The following is a 21,172-nucleotide window of genomic DNA, read 5'->3' on the forward strand; positions in this document are numbered from 1 at the left end:
AGTCACCACAGTGGAGAATTGGTGGTGGGCGTGCCCCTGAAGGAATCGAATGGCCATCCGGAAGGCGGGATGGTGGGAACGGAGGAGCAAAGGATTAGGGGGGAACGCAGCCTGGAGCAGGGGAATACTGTGGGAAGGGGGGACTTGGGGGAAAGGACAGGAAAGCTTAATTACTGGAGAGCAGGATCCAGGAGCTCACCCTAAAAACAACACTGAGCGTCAGTGTGAGTGTGTGTGTGTGTGTGTGTGCGCGCGCACACGCACGCACGGGCAGAGGATTGGCTGCCATCCTATCAGAGAACAATGAAAACATTAATATTCATGATAGATCAGAGACTTCCGGATATTTGGATTTGGACACAACTAAACCCCTAAGAAAGTGAGAAAAGGAGTGTGAGACACACGGGGCACTCGGTGGAGAAAGTGGAGCACAGGGCAGGACGCTGACTCTGCCAGGTTAGACTCCAAGATGATAGGATTGTGCCCCACCCCTGGGACCCTGACTTCCAGGTGGCGTCTTCTCACCTTTATACTAAACAGGTTGGTCTCTAAAGGGCACAGAGTGTTCCAGTGAATTCTCCTACAGTCACATGATCACAAGACCAGCCCTGAGAGGAAGGAGAGGCGGCAGGGCAAGAGAGCAGTGTCCTGGAACTAACCAGTGTTTCCTTTTTTTTTTTTCTTTTTTTCCAATATTTATTTATTTTGGGGGGAGAGCACAAATGCGAGGGGGCAGACAGAGGGAGACAGAGGATCTGAAGCTGGCCCTGGGCTGACAGTCTGGCAGCAGTGAGCCCAATGTGGGGCTGGAACTCCCAAACCATGAGATCATGACCTGAGCCAAAGCCGGTCACTCAACTGACTGAGCCACCCAGGCGGCCCTGGACCAGTGTTTCTAAGGGCACAGTCTTCAAACTAGGGTTGTGTACGCTTGAGGGTGAAGTAGAGACTATTCAGGGGGTTCGTGGCCAATACAATTTTAGTGGGAACTGATTTCCGGAACCTCAAGGTCCACATCTATTCTTTCATGAAATCAATGTCCTTGAAAATACATCTGGGAGGGAAGTGCTGTACTCCTTTCTGATCTCACCCTTCACAATTGCCCTTCTCTCATTTTTGAAAAGAAATGCGTGCTTCTAACTCATCCTGAATCTTAGTCTAAGGCACTCTGCCAGCATACAAAACCTCCAGGATCGCACACAAAGAGGTAATTTCATAAATAGGTGTTGAAAAATTAAATGACTTTAATGACTGCCTATAAAATCCTTTCTAAGTCAGCTGGAAATCTTTCAACAAAATAGAGGGAGGATCTTTTCAAAATGACGGACAATGCAGCATGAAAAATAATTTTTGATGATACATCACTATGTGATTCTTGGCATTGACTAAGTTCAATGAATTGGATGGATTACCATAACAAAACTCATATTTTCCTACCTACTCATTTCTGTTGACAAAGTGTCTCATAACTTCCTACATCACGTACAAAATATTTGCCAGTGATTACCGCTGTGAGTGGCCAAGATATTTAAATAGATCCTCGTGACTTGGACAGACCCTCCCAGAATTGTCTGTTACAATCAGGTATAGAGTATCCTTTTTTTCTGGAGAAATTCACATGGATTCTTTTAGTGTTGCCTGGGGCTACACTGGCATAAAGATCCACCCAGGCAGCAAGTTCAGGGAAGATGTGCTCTCTCACTGTCAGATTGTCGGGGCCAGGTGTGATCTTGACTCTGCCAACAAGGCATAGAGGTTCAGAGAGGAGAATTGCCCAAAGTAACAGAGCTGGAACTAGAAAGCGGGTCTCCTTCCCGTCAGCCCAGGGCTGTGCTCTGAACCTGTTACAGCAGGTAAAAACAGAGGTGGGGCCGTTCCCTGTCTTCTTCAAGGAGACACCACGTTCCCTCCATGTCGTGGGACCATTTGACATGAATGAAGGGGTTAGTGAGGTTTTCCTAGGACTAATTTTCAGAAGGTATTCCAGATCCCCCAAAGAGGTGGGAGGCGAGGGGCGGAACGAGAGGGAAGTACGGGGAAGAAGGAAAGGACTGTGAGCGTGTCCTGTTCTCCTACGGATAAGCATCTTGAAGGACAGTCAAGCAAGCACTGAAACACCATTTCCAAGCTGATGGTCTCCCAGGTGACATTCAGTTCAATAGATTCTCAGAGGATACAGTGGTTACTACCCAGAGGGTATGCCCCGAAGGATGTTTCGATGCAAGACAGAATGAATACCCATACGTGCTACAACACGGATAAACCTTGAAAACATTAAGTGAAAGAAGCCAGACACGAAAGGCCAGGCCACGTAGAGGAGGAATGCATTTATACGAAATGCCCAGAATAGGCAGATTTTTAGGGCCTGGGGGAAGGGTAGAACGAGGAGTGACTACTAGTGGCCATGGGGTTTTCTTTTTGGGTGACGAAAGCGTTCTGCAATTAAATAGCGGGGATGGTTACGCAACCCTGTGCATACGCTCCTAACTGACCACTGATTTATACACTTTAAAATGGTGAGTTTTATAGTATGTAAATTTTATCTCGATTTTTTTTTTAAACACAAAATGGAACCGTTGTCAAATATAGCCATAAGCATATTTGTAGATACGGGCACTAGAAATTGCGGAAGAGGCCTCACAATTTATTGATCACCTCCTGTGTCCCAGACATTCAGATATTATACATTCATTTTTTCACTGAGGCCACAGGACAACCCTGAAAAGTACGCATGTTTTCTTTGTTTCACAACGAGAAAACTAAAGCTCATCGATAGAGCTTGCCCAAGGATACACAACTAGTTAGTGCCATCATCAGAATTAGGACTCGGGTCTGTCAGGCTTCACAGTACTTGTCCTTCCCACGAGGGCACGAGGCTTCCCATTAGTTTCTTGTGCAAGAAGCCTTACGCCCGCTCGGTGTTGTCCCTCATTGTCCTGTGCACAGTGGTGGACATGCTCAGGTGATACTGTTCGAGTGATTATCAACTGTCACCTCCACAGATGACACCTGGAGAACTAGCCCTTGCAAATGGCAACCGCACTCCAGTTACCGAGTTCATCTTGTTGGGATTCTCCAGTTATGCAGATCTCCAGGAGCTTCTGTTTGTGGCCTTCCTGCTCATTTATGCCATAACAGTGCTGGGCAACCTGGGAATGATGGCACTCATCTTCACAGACTCCCGTCTCCATAGCCCCATGTATTTCTTCCTCAGTGTCCTGTCGTTTCTAGATATTTGTTACTCATCTGTGGTCACACCCAAGCTCTTGGTCAACTTCCTGGCCTCCGATAAGACCATCTCTTTCGAGGGCTGTGTGGTCCAACTGATCTTCTTTGTGGTGCACGTGACAGCTGAGAGCTTCCTGCTGGCCTCCATGGCCTATGACCGCTTTGTGGCCATCTGCCAACCCCTCCATTATGGTTCTGTCATGACTAAGGAGACCTGCGTCCAGCTGGTAGCTGCTTCCTACGCATTTGGTGGTGCCAACTCTGCTATCCAGACTGGGAACGTCTTTGCTCTGCCTTTCTGTGGGCCCAACCAGGTAACACACTACTTCTGTGACATCCCACCCCTTCTCCGCCTGGCTTGTGGCAACACGGCCACAGCAGGGCTGGTCCTCTATATCTTCTCTGCTCTGGTTACCCTTCTGCCTGCTGCAGGCATCCTCACCTCCTACAGCTTGGTCCTGGTGGCCATTGGGAGGATGCGCTCAGCAGCTGGACGGGAGAAGGCGCTCTCCACCTGTGCCTCCCACTTCTTGGCCATTGCCATTTTCTATGGCACTGTGGTTTTCACCTACGTCCAGCCTCACGGATCCTCTAATGGTACCAATGGCCAAATAGTGTCCGTGTTCTACACCATCATAATTCCCATGCTCAACCCCTTCATCTATAGCCTCCGCAACAAGGAGGTAAAGGACGCACTGGAGAGGAAACTCCAGGTCAGTATCTTTCCCTGCCGAGTCCCGCAAGGTTATTTGCCGGAATGAGGACGGAGCCACATTCTCGCACAGAGAGTCGTGACGCCGAGGCTTTTCTTTCCAGGAAACAACTTTATTCGTGCTCGCACAGGCTCAGAGGGTTTGTACCCAAAAAACTGAATGTCACGTGCTGTAGCCTTTGAAGCATTTTCTACTTCTTTGTCTCCCATATATGGGTAACGTATAGACATACAGTCTGATCGGGTAGTCTCATGTTACAGGGTCGTGAGAGGTGTCACGTGAGGACATACAGAGTTGGGAGGAAGGTCACATACGCACATCGCTAGGTTGCCTTATCTTGAGGTCCTTTCCTCCCCACATTCCTCAGGGAGGGAACTCTACCACAAGGAAGGTGGAGCATGTTCCGAATCACATTATGGATTGACCTAATGGAGAGCAGCCCTGGAAGAAGGAGGTGGAAGAAGGAGGGAAGAAACAGCAAATATCATTCTTTCTACAGAGAATCGCAGTTTTCGTTACTGTTTGTTTATTTTTGACAGAGAGAAAGAGTGTGCATGAGCAGGGGAAGGTCAGAGAGAGAGACAGAGAAAATCCCAAGTAGGATCCATGCTGTCAGCACAGAGCCCAACGCAGGGCTTGAACTCACGAACCACAAGATCATGACCTGCGCCAAAACCAAGAGTTGGACACTTAACCGACTGAGCCACCCAGGCGCCCCTCCAAAACGTTTTTAATGACCCTGTTTGCTTCTGATACTTTATGCTAAAAAAGAAATAATTAAATCCTTTCCGGGAAACTGAGTGTGAAAATCTCTCACTTCTGTCTTCTTTCATTAAGCCAATATTTACGAAATTCCTCCTATGCTCCACAGTCCATTAACATAACTAAGTTTTCAGTACATGCCTACAACAGAGGTCAGGGCTGGAACATCATGGCGAAGGGACCTGGTGAAAATGAGTCTAATTCATTCATCTGGAAAAATATTTATGAGGCAATTAGGTGTAACACACTGTGTAGGCCCGACCTGGATTAATAGAACAGTGAAAAATAAATCCCATCATGTCGGTGGGTTAATACCACAAAGGCTTTCCCCGGTGCTAAAGATGAGACAGATCAGGTGACTCTCCAGGGCCACTTTTATCCAACCATCATATCTGGGCCCCTGTCATCGTACCACACTACCATCTCAACCTGTGCCCCCCAAGATTTTAACGGTAGAGGAAATAATCAAGAAAGTCTTGTGGAGTGTTTTTAATTACCTGGCCTGAAGCTGGCTCATGTCACTTCAGCCCACATGCCATTAGCCCGAAACCAGTCTTTGAGTTTAAAATAATTGCAAAGGAGACCAGGAAATGTAGTCTCTCTATTTACCCAGAGAGAGGAAAACTAAACGAGATTTAGTAAATACATAGTTTTGTCTCTGTCACTGGCCAATTGGGCAGTTGGGTAGAACCATCTTCTATAAGGGATTCTAAAGCATACTAGAATAAATCAGAAATAAGGTGCTGGTTAACTCATGTTTCTACGTAATTGAGGTGGACTGTTTCTTCGGATGAAAATTTTAGACTATCCCTTGCCTGATCTGAACTATCCCTGTTGAGTATTCTTTGAATCACACACCTGGGTTGCATGATGCTCCCACAAGCAGTAAAAGTGACTCTGAGATCAGCTAGTTGACCGTTGCCCGAAGCTGGAGGTCACAATTACCTTGACTTCTAAAACTAAATTATACAGAACATAGTGGTATTTCCTAAGAGTGATCTTATATAAGTTTAAAGGATGTAACGTATCACCCAAGAGTAGGTACACGTATAAACATAAGAACTCCTGAAGAGAGAATAAGAAGCCAGAAAAAAGGAAAGCATTTTGAGACCATTAAAGTCAGGGACAGGGGCGCCTGGGTGGCTCAGTCGGTTAGGCGTCCGACTTCGGCTCAGGTCACGATCTCTCGGTCCATGAGTTCGAGCCCCGCATCAGGCTCTGGGCTGATGGCTCAGAGCCTGGAGCCTGCCTCCGATTCCGTGTCTCCCTCTCTCTCTGCCCCTGCCCCGTTCATGCTCTGTCTCTCTCTGTCTCAAAAATAAATAAACGTTAAAAAAAATAAATAAAAAAATAAAAAAGTCAGGGACAAAATACAAAAGTTGAACGCGCCTGATGAGGGAGCCAAAGGTAAGTTGAAGGCAAAGGGCCCCCAACCCCCAGGTGGGGTATGTGTGACATTCCTCAGGCACTGCTGGCTGCCCAAGAACAAAGGAAGGAGAAAAACAAAAGGTAACTGATAAAAATCACAGTCATGCAGGACAGGTCTCCATCAGTTTGTAACTGTTTTAATAACTTACAAGAAAAAAGGCAATCTCCAGAAACCTACAGACTCAGTTTCCTAGAGCCCTAACATCGCCCTCCTCTCCATAGTGATGTGGGGAACAGAGGCAAGAACGAAAGGTCAATAAAATTAATTTCTTTTATAACCTGCAGCCCATTAACCAATACTTGTGGCAAGTACAGACTAAAACATTCCTCCGGGAACTTCCTATTCTCTTCATGTTAATGTTTTGCTAGAGGGAAAAACAACCTTAGCTTGACAATAGCTAAGCCTTCAATGTCTTAAGAGTCCTCTTTAGCATATGAAAGTCCTCCAGAAGGCCTCCCTTTTGCCTTTACCTCCCCTAACTCCACAGTATATACCCAGTCACTCCTCCAAACCCCAGTGCAGCTCTTTCTGCCCAGGGCTCCTGTCCCCCATGCTTTAATAAAATCACCTTTTTGCACCAAAGACGTCTCTAGAATTCCTTCTTGGCCATCAGCTCCGAACCCCCACTGCCACTCCAAAACCACATCACACCTCTGATATGGCTCTGCTGTACAATTTTTATTCACTATATAAACAAGTATAGAGAGGGGCGCCTGGGTGGCTCAGTTGGTTGAGCGACTGACTTCAGCTCAGGTCATGATCTCGCGGTCCGTGAGTTCGAGCCCCGCGTCAGGCTCTGGGCTGATGGCTCAGAGCCTGGAGCCTGTTTCCGATTCTGTGTCTCCCTCTCTCTCTGCCCCTCCGCCACTAATGCCCTGTCTCTCTCTGTCTCAGAAATAAACATTAAAAAGATTTTTTTTTAATAAACAAGTATATAGACTTTAAACAAATATTTATAGACTTTCAATCTGAGAAGTGGCTAATTATTTTCCTATTCCTCCCATTCACTGTTGTATCCTCAATGCCTGGCACCTTGTAGGCACTCAATAGAGATCTGTTCAATAAATGAATGAATGGACATCTACACGAAAGTTCTCCTTGGAGCAGTGGCACTGTCATCACCCGAGAGTTTTTGAGAAACGCAGAATCTGGCCCTGCCTCGGACCTACTGAGTCAGAATCTGCAGGTGCACAAGACCTCCACGTGCTTGGTGTGCACATTAAGGTTTGGGAAGCACTGATTCCCATACTTCGATCTAGCACTAAATTCTAAAGTGAACACAGTATGAAATTCTCCCAGAGCCCCACAGTTTAGTCTGGGAGAAGGTCCTTGGCAGAGGAAAGAGCGTGACAAAACCCAAAAAAGTGAGAAAACTACATCCCTGATCCTTTTTCAGTATTGTATGTGATCTACATTAAAATGAGCAGTAAGAAAAAAATAATAAAATAAAATAAAATAAAATAAAATAAGCAGTAAGAGGAGAATCAACATGAACAGGGGCATCATGTTGCCTGAGGGGAGTGGTACAATAAGAGGGCAACGCCACCTGAGTTTGTCTTAACGGTGTGGAGAGTTATTATGGGCTAACGCAGTATATGACTATGGCTTGCTTCCCTTCCATAATGCCTTGTTGTAGCTGGCAGGTGGCGACCCAACCCAGGATTACATTTCTGTGGACTCCTTGCATCTGGATGCAGTCCTGTGACTCGGTCGGTCTCACCAAAGAAATGTGATCAGAAGAGAGATTTCATTTCAAGGCATAGACTTTTCAGAAGTGGGTGGGTGTTAGGACCTCTTGGCTCTCTATTTTCTCTGCTGCCAACTGCAAGGGAGGGGGGCCCCATGACCCTAGGGCATAGTGGAGCCACAGGGAAGGAGCCTGGTCTCCTAAATTAGTAGAGAAAAGGTGCCCCCTAACTGGTTTAACACAGGAATAAGATATGTGCTCTATTTGGTTAAGCCACTGAAATTTACCTACAGCTATTGGAGTGACCTCCAACAGAACAATGAATGTTAGGTGTTTTTGTTTTGTTTCTTTTTTTAAACAAACTGATACGGCCCTCTCCTTGCCCCAGGCTGCTTCTCTGAACCCATCATCTCTGTATTGATTGCTGCATCATTTGGAGATGCATCCCCCAGTGCCCTAGACCTAAAAGCAGTACTGGTCAAAATGCCATCTAAAAGGAAGCTAAGTAAATGCCATTTTACCATAGTAGGTCCTTCCCCCAAAGGGCAGCATCTTGGGTGGTGTATGTCATTCTCTTCTTTTTACTGCTGAAGAAAAGAAAAGAAGAAAAGCAACGCATCCAAGTTATCACAGCTAATAAGACATGCTGGATTTGGTTGGCCCATAAACATTTGAAAGCTTCACTGGCAATTAAGAAGATGAAAATTAAAATCCCAAGATACACTTTTATAGCCTCCAAAACAGTAAAAATTAAAAATCAGACAATCTAAGTGTCAGTCATGGTTGTGTGTAAATTGTACAACCACTTTGACAACAATTAGACATCAAATTTAAAAGTTGAACCCAGGGGCACCTGGGTGGCTCAGTCAGCCAAGCAAGCAACTTCAGCTCAGGTCATGATCTCATGGTATGTAAGTTCGAGCCCCACATGGGGCTCTCTGCTGTCAGCACAGAGCCCACTTCAAATCCTCTGAAATAAAATAAATAAAATTAATATAAAAAATAAATACACATTAAAAAAATATAACTAAATAAAAGTTGAACCCGTGGTTTTATGAGTAGGCATGTAATCTAGAGAAATGCCTTCACTCTTGCATTATGAAATATGCTTATAGCAACATTGTTTGTCATACCAAAAAAGCAGAAGTAACACATATGTCTGTGACAGGAGAAAGGGCTGAATAAAATAGGGCACAATCGTTCGACAGAAATCAGTGAAGTACAGGTCCGTGCACCAACATGAATGTGTCTCTAAAACATAAGCTTGAGGGGAGGCTGGGTGGCTCAGTCGGTTGGGCGTCCGACTTCGGCTCAGGTCATGATCTCACGGTCTGTGAGTCCGAGCCCCGCGTCGGGCTCTGTGCTGACAGCTCAGAGCCTGGAGTCCATCTCAGATTCTGTGTCTCCCTCTCTCTCTGCCCCTCCCCTGTTCATGCTCCGTCTCTCTCTGTCTCAAAAATAAATAAACGTCAAAAAAAAATTAAAAAAAAAAAAACATAAGCTTGAGTGAAATCAAGACAGAAAGAAGTAACAGAAGGATGCACACAGTATTTTTCCATTTGTATAAAATTTTAAAACAGGCAAAACTAAACAATTATAATGTTTAGAAATGCATTCACAGATGGTAAAACTATTTAAAATAAAGCAAAGAGTGATTGACAGAAGATTTGAGACAGTGCTTCTTGTAGGGGGGTAAACAGGGGTAATATTAGGGAGAGACTCATGGGAGCCTTCCTGGATCACGCTACTCAGCATGCGACCTGTGCACCCCCGATACCGGCCTTGTCTGGGAGCTGGTTATGAATGCAAACTCTCAGGCTCTTCCCCACATGTACAGAATCTGAATCTGCATTTCAACATGATCCCCAGATGATTCGTAAGCACCTTAAAGATACTTGTAACAGTCTATTTCTAAGGTAGATGGTACACACACGAGTGTTTATTTTAGCGATATTCTTCAAACGGTATAGGTTTTACAACACATTTGCATGCATGATGTATTTTACAATTTAGTAACATTTAAAAAATACACAGTTTGAATTCAATTTTAAATATTTTAAAATATATATAAGTACAAAGACGAATACATAAAATGACAAAGAGCTGAAACCAAAACCTGATATGTACACTCAAGATCCACCCCTATTTCCACTTTTCCATGCCTTTGGCTCAAGGTAGTAAATGAACTGACTCCAGTGAATTTTTCCACTTCTTTTTCTTTTTTTTTAATGTTTATTTATTTTTGAGAGAGACAGAGACGGAATGCGAGTGGGTTGGGACAGAGAGAGTGGGAGACACAGAATCCGAAGCAGGCTCCAGGCTCTGAGCTGTCAGCACAGAGCCCGACGCGGGGCTCGAACTCACAAGCTGTGAGATCATGACCTGAGCTGAAGTCGGACGCTCAACCGACTGAGCCACCCAGGCGCCCCAGCCATTTCTAATTCATATTGCAATTGGATGGGCCAAATCCACGATACAGATAGATAAACTATTGGAAGATTCATTCAGTCGCTTGACCTTTTTTTATTTAGATACGCTGGGTTGGGGAGTGAATAGGAAAGTTATTTCCCCATTCAGCCAATCTTTGCCTTTCCTGGAAAGGCTTTCCTGGAACGTGTTTTGGAAAGTGGAATGCCTGAAATTTGAACTTTATACTTAACATGTTTTATTTGTTTGGAAGGAAAGGAAGAGGGGAAGGGATACAACTCAGAGAGCTACAAAGAATTATAAAGTCTCAAGTATGATATAATTGCTTAATTTGATTTTATGTCTGAATGTTATGCACTGTATATATGAATATTTAAAGTATCGAAAATAGATTATATTTAAATGCTGACAATCAAATTCAATTTTCTGGTGTAACTTTGCAACTCAAAAGTCCTTGTTCAATCCAGTTGACCTAAAACGATATTCGGTAAGGAGAAAATTTAACTTTGATGTTGGATACAAAGATATGCTAGTAGTAATTATGCAAATGATAGAGTAGGACCTTGTGTAACTGTTGAATGTCTTTTCAATGCTCTTGAATAATTTGTAAAGAGAGGATTTAAACACTGCTGGTCTCCCCCTTGAAAAAGAAGCCTGAAACACACTAAATCGTTGCAAACAGCTGGCTGGGACTGTGAAGTTCCCTCTGTGAGGCTGGCTGGTGCCGATTCTCAGCCCGGTTATAATAGGTGCTTATGTAAGGCCCCGAACTCACCTGTACAAGAAGCGTGACTTTTTTATTTCCCCCCCTTGGCAAGTTGTCTTTGGAGCTACTCATCTGCCCGATGGTGAACACATCCTGTCTGTCAAATCTGGGCAATGCTGATCAGTTTACGAGCCCTCCTCTCCGCAACGTTCACCCATGTACACACTCCTTCCCTTTCTCAGGGGTTGGAGAGTGCCAGTGAGGACAGTTGGAATAGACTGGGATGTCTCCTGGTCCTCTGTCACGTCAGTCCGAGCTGGCATTTCCTAAGACATCCTATTCCCGTTTGGTGTCCAGCTGCCAGACCATGATGATCGTGGTCATGACTCCATGTCTGAAAAAGAAGGCCTCTCTGAACTCCGTTACTCCTTCCCTCTCAGGGGGCACCATCCACTCTGCCATGACTCTCTGCCTCTCAAGGAAAGTTGCCTCGGGCTCTCTCAGCCTGGTCCCACCATAAGGCCGTTTCTTCTCAACGGCTCCTGTACCTCGAAAGATACAGCTCTAGACACTGGACCACAGGATTCCTTCCTAGGCACTCACCAGCTTGTAAACTCCCATCTGCTCTTTCTTCTCCTTACAAGCTCAGGGAACTTTTATCTACTCTTTGAGAAAAAGAAAAGCTCTGGAAAAACTGGCTCTGACTGATCATATATTCTTATATGCCTGTGGTTATGGCATCAGTTTATGCCCTGGGTTATTGATGGTTCTGGCTTTTGAAGTTCAAAAGCTTCTTATCACAAAAGTTTAATCTCTGCCTTGGGTTTCTAAAACATATTTTAAACCTCAAAGGCCAGGGATTGACTTCTTTTGGTATCTTCACTATGCCGTAACAACCCTTCCCTGAGGCGTGGCTGCCAGGAAGTCTATTTGGAACAGGGGGAAGGACCACTGAGAAAAAAGAAAAAGTAAATTATCAGAAAAACAAGACAGTATATCAAAATAATATTCTAATATCTAATGAACATAATTGTAAAGGTCTCCACATTTTGCTGTTACCACTCCATCCTACCTGTTAGCCACGAACTTGGGCAATGGAGGTCCAGCATTTTGTACACGTGTTTTAAATTGTGCTGTTTTCCTTAGTAAATTGAATACAGTTGACAGGCTTGCTTAAATTCAACAAGCGTCAAATTGACTGTTTTTGACCTACCAGATGGTATCTTCCTTTGTCTCAAATGCAAAATCACTAACGTCAGCCCTTGATTTTTCCCTTTTCCACTCTCCTTTGATAAACAAGGGCAAATATGCAATGAGACGTTCAAGTGATTACACAAACATTGCCATATTTAGATGGCAACGCGGCTCAACTGAAACGGTTGGCTGGCAGACAGCAGTACCATGAGGTAACTTAAGGGTGGTTAGTTGCTGAAATAGACCAAGTAAAATTTGGTGGAGGAAGGGAGTCCAGGGGTGCGGGTCTATAATACATATGAAAGGGCCAGTTGGACACATTCATGATTGCCCTCCCTACTTTCATATCTCTAAGTAGGAGCAATTATAACAAGGTTATTTGTAACAGCTTTACTGAGATATAATTCACACACCCTGCAATTCACCGAAGTAGGAAAAAAAAACCAAAACCCACCACGCTTTCATTCCAGTGTGTTTCTCCTTCACCCTTACACCACTACCGAACTCACAATACTTCTGACACAAGATGTTTGGGGATCTTCCCACCAAGCAATTCTCAGTAACATCAGCTGGGGGTCCTACTGTGGAGTTCATTTCTGACACTAACCAGGCCCCACAGGTAAAAACTCGGTCCCACAAGATTACCCCTGCCTCCCTTAAGCTTCAACAGGGGACTTTTTGCTGTTACTTTCTGCAGGGGACAAAAGATGCTACGCCTAGGAGAAACTTCCCTGAAGGTGCTGGTTTTACCTGACTTGGATTCTTCCTAGGCTTTGGACACAAGCCGCGTTTGCCCCTGGTTCAGGATTGCCTCACCTGCCAGGCCTCTGCTGCGTGCCGGGGTGGCCAGTAGGGCTCAGGAGAGGACAGGCGCCAGGGAGTCGCCAAAAAAGAAAAAAAGAGAGAATTTTACCGTGTATAGTTCTGTGTGTGGTTGGATACACCATAGGATGACGTGCGATATATTGTACAAATAGTCTACATACGTGTCTGAGATTATGCACGATTGGTGCTTTGGCTTTGTAAAGAATTTCCAGATCACCTGACAACAGTTGCAGGGGCAGGGGGATTGGTTCTCTCATCATCCCTGATGTTTGGGAATATTCTGTTTGCTTCTTAGATAGTTAAGAATGTATTCAGCTACTCTGCACTAACTTGAAACGTGTTTAAGGAAAACGATTTCGCCCTCTTGCCGTCCCCCCCACCCCAACTCAGTAATGTCAAGAAACTAAAATCCGATGCCACAGCTCCCGTAGGCTTTTTAGAGATCTTGGATTTTTATGTACAGTCTTAGTCATTTTTAATAAATGTGGTTCATTAAGGGAAAAAAAAAATTACCCCTGCCTCTAGTGTGAACAGGTGTATGGAGGAAGTAGTGAATAGGTTTGTTGATATAGAACAAGGTGTTCTCATATGAGCATTACAATGTCGAGATCACATATTAACCCGTGCCAGCGACGCCCTCAACACGGCTGGGTTTTCACCAGCAGTAAAAAAAAAAAAAAAAAAAAAAAGAAGACTGTCTTCGCAGGTAGCAGCCTTACCTTTCAGTGATGCCTTGAGAGTTAAGGAAATGAAAAATCCTTTCTACCAAATTACAGGCTTGATGTCAAATTGAAGGCCTAGAAAATATTACATGTAGAATCCTGATATTGAGTCGGCCACAGATACATACACCATGTCTTCACCGTCACCTGTTAGGTCAGTTACTCTTAATATAAAGTCGGTTGATATAAACACCAACACTGGGATGGAGCCTTCCAGCACTGCGGAGCGGTAATCCCCCGGAGCACCGTGCTGGCTTATGCTTTACTTAAAGCGGATGATGGCGAAACACTTAGCACTGACTACGTAGTAAGCTAAATGGCAAATACCAGGAAGGAAACCTGGAAAACTCTTCTCAGGATGCACTGCAGTTCAGCTTTCAATGACATCTAGATCTGTACTTTGAGGAAATAACAGCAGCCAGTAGGCAGGCTGCCTTTCGGGAGTCCAGACTGGAATAACTTTGAGGAAATAACAGCAGCCAGTAGGCAGGCTGCCTTTCGGGAGTCCAGACTGGAATACCTTTGAAATGGATGAGTATACCAACTCCCGTCATTTGCCGAAGGGTCGCAAACAAGGAGACAAAGAATTGAAAACCTGTAGATCAAAATCGAAAACTTGCTTTGAAATTCACAGTCACCTCGTGCATGCCTAACTCCACGCTTGGTTTGCATCAGCCTTTTATCTGTGTGATACATTGAGATGGCAGCAGATATTCAAGAAGTGGGAGCTGGAATTCTTTATTGCTCTCAGTAACGTTTTGGAATACAATAGTGATTTTATTTGTTAAAACAAAGACAGGGTGGATGTACAGAATGAAATAAACATGCTGTCTATTCATAAAAAAAAAAAAAAAGAAAGAAAAGAAAGATTACCCCTGCCTCAGTTCAACATCAATCGCAAGTCGTAGGTCCCAGGTTACCCACAACCTCTGTTCTACTTGGCCACAAATGAGAGGTTCCCATGACCTGCCCACCCACTCTTGGATTCTATCATTTGCTAGAACAACCCATAGAACTCAGGGAAACACTTAAGTTTACCAGTTTATAATAAAATAAAGGATATGATAGGGGTGCCTGGGTGGCTCTGTCGGTTAAGCGTCCAACTCTTGATATTGGCTCAGGTGGTAATCTTACGGTTGTGGGTTCGGAACATGCTTGGGATTCTCTCTCCCTCTCCCTCTGCCCCTACCACATTCACACACACACGCACCCACACTCTCTCTCTCTCAAAATGAATAAATAAACCTTTAAAAAATGAAATAAAGGGGGCGCCTGGGTGGCGCAGTCGGTTAAGCGTCCGACTTCAGCCAGGTCACGATCTCGCGGTCCATGAGTTCGAGCCCCACATCAGGCTCTGGGCTGATGGCTCAGAGCCTGGAGCCTGTTTCCGATTCTGTGTCTCCCTCTCTCTGCCCCTCCCCCGTTCATGCTCTGTCTCTCTCTGTCCCAAAAATAAATAAACGTTGAAAAAAAAATGAAATAAAGGATATGATAAAGGATACAGATGAACAGCCAAATTAAGAGCTATGTTGGGTGAGGTCCAGCAGTCCCCCAAGTTTAGGAGCTTCTGTCCCTGTAGAGTTGGGGTATGCCACCCTCCCCACATGTAGAGGCATGTACCAACCTAGAAGCTCTGGGAACTCCATACTATTAGGATATTTATGGACGCTTCATCATGATTTCATTTCTAGCCCTTCTTCCCATTCTGGAGAATGGGCAGTGGGGCTAAAAATTCCAAGCTTCTAATCATGGCTTGGTCTTTCAAGCCATGACCAGCCCCCTGCCCCCCATCCAGGAACCCACCAAGTGTCATCTCATTAGAACAAAAGACATTGTTATCACCCAGGAAATTTTGTCAAGAATCAGGGTCAAAGAGAAAATCTTTTTTTTTTTAATTAATTTATTTATTTGAGAGAGAGACAACATGAGTGGGGAAGGGACAGACAGACAGGGAGAATTCCAAGCAGGCTCCATACTGTCAACACAGAGCCCAACTCAGGGCTTGAACTCACACTGTGAGATCATGACCTGAGCCAAAAGCAAGAGCCAGACGCCCAACCGTCTGAGTCACCCAGGCATCCCTCAAAGACCAAATCTTGGAACAAAAGATGTTCCTAGTGCTCTGATAACTTAGAAAATTATAAGGGTATTAGGTTCCTGTGCCAGGGACCAGGGGCAGAGACTAATATACATATATATTTTTTTTTATTATTTCACATCACCCATTTAAAGCATACAGTTCAATGACTTTTAGTCTATTCATGGACTTGTGCAACCATCACAATTAATTTGGGAACATCTTTATCACACCCAGAAGAAACCTTGGCCACCATCCTGCAATTCCTCTACTGTCTTTAGTCCTTGGAGATCACTAGTCTACTTTCTGTCTCAAGAGACTTGTCTGGACATTTCATGTAAATGGAATCCTAAAACTATGGTCTTATATGACTGGCTTCTTTCACTTAGCATAATGTTTTCAAGGTTCGTCAGTATTTCATTTTTTTATATGGCTGAATAATATCCCATTGTATGGATACACCATATTTTATTTATCCATTTACTACTTGATAGATATTTGGATTGTTTCCACCTTTTAACTATTGTGAATAACGCTGCTAAGGACATGCATGAGAATGCAGCTATCTGCAAGCCAGAAATAGACCCCTCACCAGAAACACGGACACTCTGATCTCAGACTTCCAGCCTCCAAAAGTGAGAAATTTCCATTGTTTAAACCACCCAGGCTATGATATTTTGTTATAGCAGCCTGAGCTAAGAAATTTCTTTTTTCTTTTGTTGTTGGTGCTTTTGGTGTCATATCTAAAACTCCATTTCCAAATCCAAGGTCATGAACATTTACCTCTATGTTTTCTTCAAAAGATTTTATGGTTTTATTTATTTTTTTTTTTAATATTTATTTTTGAGTGAGAGATAGAGAACGGGATTCAGGGAGAGGCAGAGAGGGAGACACAGAATCTGAAGCAGGCTCAGGCTCTGAGCTGTCAGCACAGAGCCTGAAGCAGGGCTTGAACTGACAAACCGTAAGATCATGACCTGAGCCAAAGTCAGCCGCTTAACTGACTGAGCCATCCAGGCGCCCTAAGGATTTTATGGTTTTAGCTCTTATCCATTTTGAGTTCATTCTTGTATATGGTGTGAGGAAAGTGTCCAACTTCATTCATTTGTGTGTGGATATCCAATTGTCTCAGCACCATTTGTTGTAGAAACTGTTCTCTATTAAATAATCTTAGCATCATTGTCAAAAATCAATTGACCATAAATATATGGGTTTATTTTGAGACTCTCAGTTCTACTCCACTGATCTATATGCCTATTCTTATGCCGGTTCCCACGCTGTTTTGATTAGTGTAGCTTTGTAGGAAGTTTTGAAATTAAGAATCATGAGTCCTCTGGGGTGCCTGGGTGGCTTAGTTGATTGAGTGTCCAACTCTTAATTTTAGCTTGGGTCGTGATCTCAGTTTCTTGAGTTCAAGCCCCAAATGGGCTCTGCACGGACAGTGCAGAGCCTGCTTGAGATTCTCCCTCTTTCTCTACCTCTCTCTCTCTTACAAAATAAATAAATAAACTTAAAAAAAAAGAAAAGAATCATGAGTCCTCCAACTTTATTATTCTTTTTCAAGACTGTTTTAGCAATACTTTTTTTTTTTTTAACGTTTATTTATTTTTGAGACAGAGAGAGACAGAGCATGAACGGGGGAGGGGCAGAGAGAGAGGGAGACACAGAATCGGAAACAGGCTCCAGGCTCTGAGCCATCAGCCCAGAGCCCGCCGCGGGGCTCGAACTCACGGACCACGAGATCGTGACCTGAGCTGAAGTCGGACGCTTAACCGACTGAGCCACCCAGGCACCCCAGCAATACTTTTTTTTAAGTTTATTCATTTATTTTGAGAGAGAGAGAGAGTGGGAGCATGAGAGGGGGAAGGGCAGAGAGAGAGGAAGGGAGAAAATCCCAAGCAGGCTCCAAGCTCCCTGTCACCATGAAGCCCAAGTCTTGGAGCTTGATCCCATGAACCCTGGGATCATGACCTGAACTGAAATCAAGAGTCAGACGCTTAACCAACTGAGCCACCCAGGCACCCCTGTTTTAGCTATTCTTGGTCGCTTAAATTTCCATATGAATATTAGGATCAGCTTCTCCACTTCCATCCAGAAGCTCGCTTGGACTTTGATAAAGACTGCATTGAATCTGTAGGTCAATTTGGAGAGTGTTATTTAAAAAAAAAAAAAAAAAAGTTTTTTTAATGTTTATTTATTTTTGAGAGAAAAAGAGAGAGCATAAGTGGGGGAGGGGCAGAGAGAGAGGGAGAGAATCTCAAGCAGGTTCTGCTCTGTCAGCACAAAGCCCAACATGGGGCTTGAACCCATAAACCATGAGATCGTGACATGAGCCAAAGTCAGATGCTCAACTGACTGAGCCACCCAGGTGCCCACGTGTTGTCATTTTAAAAATATAAAGCTTCAGGAGCACCTGAGTGGCTCAGTCGGTTAGGGTCCAGCTTTGGCTCAGGTCATGATCTCACTGCTCATGGGTTCGAGCCCGGCGTCAGGCTCTGTGCTGACAGCTCAGAGCCTGGAGCCTGCTTTGGATTCTGTGTCTCCCCCTCTCTTTTCCCCTCCCATGCTCGTGCTCTGTCTCTCTCTGTCTCTCAATAATGAATAAATGTTGAAAAAAATTTTTTTTAATGTTTAAAAAAATATTAAACCTTCCTACTCATGAACATGGGATGTCTTCAGTTTATTTAGATCTTCTTTGATTTTTTCAATGATGTGTTATAGTTTTCCAATATTAATTTTGCACTCCTTTTGTTAAATCTATTCCTAAATACTTTGTTCTTTTTGATACTACCATGAATTGAAATGCTTTCTTAACTTAATTTTTGGAACGGTCATTGCAAGTGTATAGAAATACAAAAGATTTTTTAACAACTTTATTGAGACATAATTCACATACAATTCATTCATTTAAACTGTATAATAGTAGAAATACAATTGATTTCTGTATATTCTATATCTTGCAAACTTGCTGAACTCCTTTACTACATCTCACAGTTTTTAGTGGATTCATTAGGAATTCAGGGTCATATTGCCCTGAATAGAGAAGGGTTTACTTCCTTCTTTCCAATCTGGATTCCTTCCTTCCTGTCCCCTCCCCAGTTGCCCTGGATTGAAATTCCAGTAGAATAAAAATTGTGAGAGTAGATATTCTTTTCTATTTTTCTTATTTTAGGACATTTAGTCTTTCACCATTGAAAGTATTATGCTAGCTGTGGGTTTTTCATAGCTCCTTTTATCAAGTTGAGGAAATTCCATTGTATTCCTATTTTGTTGAGTCTTTTTATCCTGAAAGGGTGTTGGATTTTCTCAAATGATTTTCTTCTGCATATATTTATGTCTATTAAATCAGTAACAATGTCTCCTATCTCCTTTTTTTTTAATTTATTTATTTAGAGAGAAAGTATATATGCATGTGTGCAAGCGGAGGAAAGGCAGAGAGAGGGAGAGAGAATCCCAAGCAGGCTCCACTCTGTCAGTGCAGAGCCTGACGAAAGGCTTGATCTCACAAACTGGGAGATCATGACCTGAGCCAAATCAAGAGTCAGACGCTTAACCAACTCAACCACCCAGGTGGCCCTCCTCTCTCATTCTTGATTTTAGTAATTTGAAACATTTATCTTTTTTTCTTGGACAGTCTAGCTAAAAAGTTTGGCAATTCTGTTGATCTTTTCAAGGAACCAACTTTTAGGTTATTGATTTTTCTCTATAGTTTTTCTATTTGCTGTTTCATTTCTACTCTAATCTTTATTATTTCATTTCTTTTGCTTGCTTTAGTTTTGGTGTGCTCCTCTTTTTTCTTCAATGTCTTAAGGTAGAAGTTTAAGTTATAATGATTTGAGAGCATTCTTCTTTTACAATATAGGTGTTTTAGCTATAAATTTCCCTCTCGGTACTGCTTTAACTGTATCCCATAAGTTTTATTATATTGTGTCTTCATTTTCATTCATCACAACATATTTTCCAGTTTCTCTCATTATTTCCTCTTTGACCTGTTGGCTATTAAGGAATGTGTTGATTCCATATATGTATGAACTTCCCAAACTTCTTTCAATTATTGATTTCTAATTTCATCTGACTGTAGTTGGAGATCGTTGAATATTTTAGTCCTTTTAAATTTATTGAGGTTTGTTTTATGATCTAACACATTGCCTATCCTGGAGAACGCTCCATGTGCACTTGAGAAGAAGTTATATTCTGCTACTGTTGGGCAGGGTGTATCTATAGATATACATAGTTACTGTTAGATTAGTTGGTGCATAGCGTTCAAACCTTCTATTTCCTATTGATCTTCTACCCAGTCTACCCACTATTGAAAGTGAAGTACTGAAGTCTGCAACAATTATTGTCGTCTATCTCTCCCATTATTTATCAGTTTTGCTTTGTGTATTTCGGGGCTCTGTTGTTAGATAGATAGATAGATAGATATAGATATAAATATATAGATATAGATATAGATATATAGATATAGATATAGATATATAGATTAGATATATAGATATAGATATAGATATATAGATTAGATATATATATAGATATAGATATAGATATAGATGTATGTATGTTTATTGCTATATCTTCCTGATAGGTTGGTCTTTTTATAATTACAAAATTTCCCTCTTTATCTCTAGTTACATTTTTTGTTTTAAAACCTATCTTGTCTCATATCATTATATTCACTCCAGACCTCTCTTAAGGCTCTGTTCATTTGTCTTCTCTTTTTCTTCTTTTCCTCTTCTTTGGATTTTATAACCTCTGTTGATCTGTCTTCAAGCTCACTAATTCTTTCTTCTACTGGTTCAAATCTACTGTCGAACGTCTCCAGTGGGTTTTTTTATTTCAGGTACTGTACTTTTTAACTCCAAAAATTCCATTAGATTCTTTTTATAATTACTATCTCTTTATTGATACTCTCTGCATAATAACAGATTGTAACCATCTCCTCTTATTTCTTTGAGCATGATTTCTTTTAGTTCTTTGAATATGGCTACTTTGAAATCTGTCAGTCAAGTGTGACATCTGTCCTCATAGGCAGTTTCCGTTGCTTACTTTGTAGCCTATGTACGGGTCCCACTTTCCTGTTTCTCTGAATGTTACATAATTTTTGTTGAAATTAGATACTCCTGATAATATACTGTAGCAACCCTGGAGGCCAGCCCCTCCCTCTTCATCCAGAGTTTATTATTGTTTACCTGTTTGTTTATTTATGTGTTTACTTTTGAGCAGCAGGCCAAAGTTTATCAGAATATAAGATTAGGAAGGAAGAATAGTAGGAAAGCTCTCTTTACAGAGAGGCGACATTCGAAAGTGAATGCACCTACCTGTTGGTTTATTGACGGGCTGAACGATTTTAGTGAAGTGTATTTCCTCCACAGTGTGAAGGCCCTGATGCTGCTCTTCAGAAG

The 21,172-nt window shown here is 42.8% G+C and overlaps 1 protein-coding gene and 1 long non-coding RNA gene across 2 annotated transcripts; one reads left to right on the forward strand and one right to left on the reverse strand.

Moving 5' to 3' along the window:
- Nucleotides 1-2,916: 2,916 nt before the first annotated feature.
- Nucleotides 2,917-5,285, forward strand: LOC106979543 (olfactory receptor 1052-like). Its single transcript, XM_015077429.3, has one exon. The coding sequence runs from the start codon at nucleotides 3,003-3,005 to the stop codon at nucleotides 3,987-3,989; it is 987 nt and encodes a 328-aa protein (XP_014932915.1). The 5' UTR covers nucleotides 2,917-3,002; the 3' UTR covers nucleotides 3,990-5,285.
- A 4,965-nt stretch (nucleotides 5,286-10,250) lies between these two features.
- On the reverse strand, nucleotides 10,251-15,171 carry LOC128311760 (uncharacterized). The gene is made up of 3 exons (XR_008290332.1): nucleotides 14,214-15,171; nucleotides 12,963-14,152; nucleotides 10,251-11,346 (listed from the first exon to the last, which is right to left on the reverse strand). It is a non-coding gene; the product is annotated as an uncharacterized LOC128311760 (long non-coding RNA).
- Nucleotides 15,172-21,172: the final 6,001 nt, after the last annotated feature.

Source organism: Acinonyx jubatus, chromosome D1 (genome assembly GCF_027475565.1).
Source record: "Acinonyx jubatus isolate Ajub_Pintada_27869175 chromosome D1, VMU_Ajub_asm_v1.0, whole genome shotgun sequence".
NCBI classification, from domain to species: Eukaryota; Metazoa; Chordata; class Mammalia; order Carnivora; family Felidae; genus Acinonyx; species Acinonyx jubatus.

Excerpts from the sequence above, each read along its gene's own strand:
- LOC106979543 (XM_015077429.3), top strand. The coding sequence starts at position 3,003 with ATGACACCTGGAGAACTAGCCCTTGCAAATGGCAACCGCACTCCAGTT.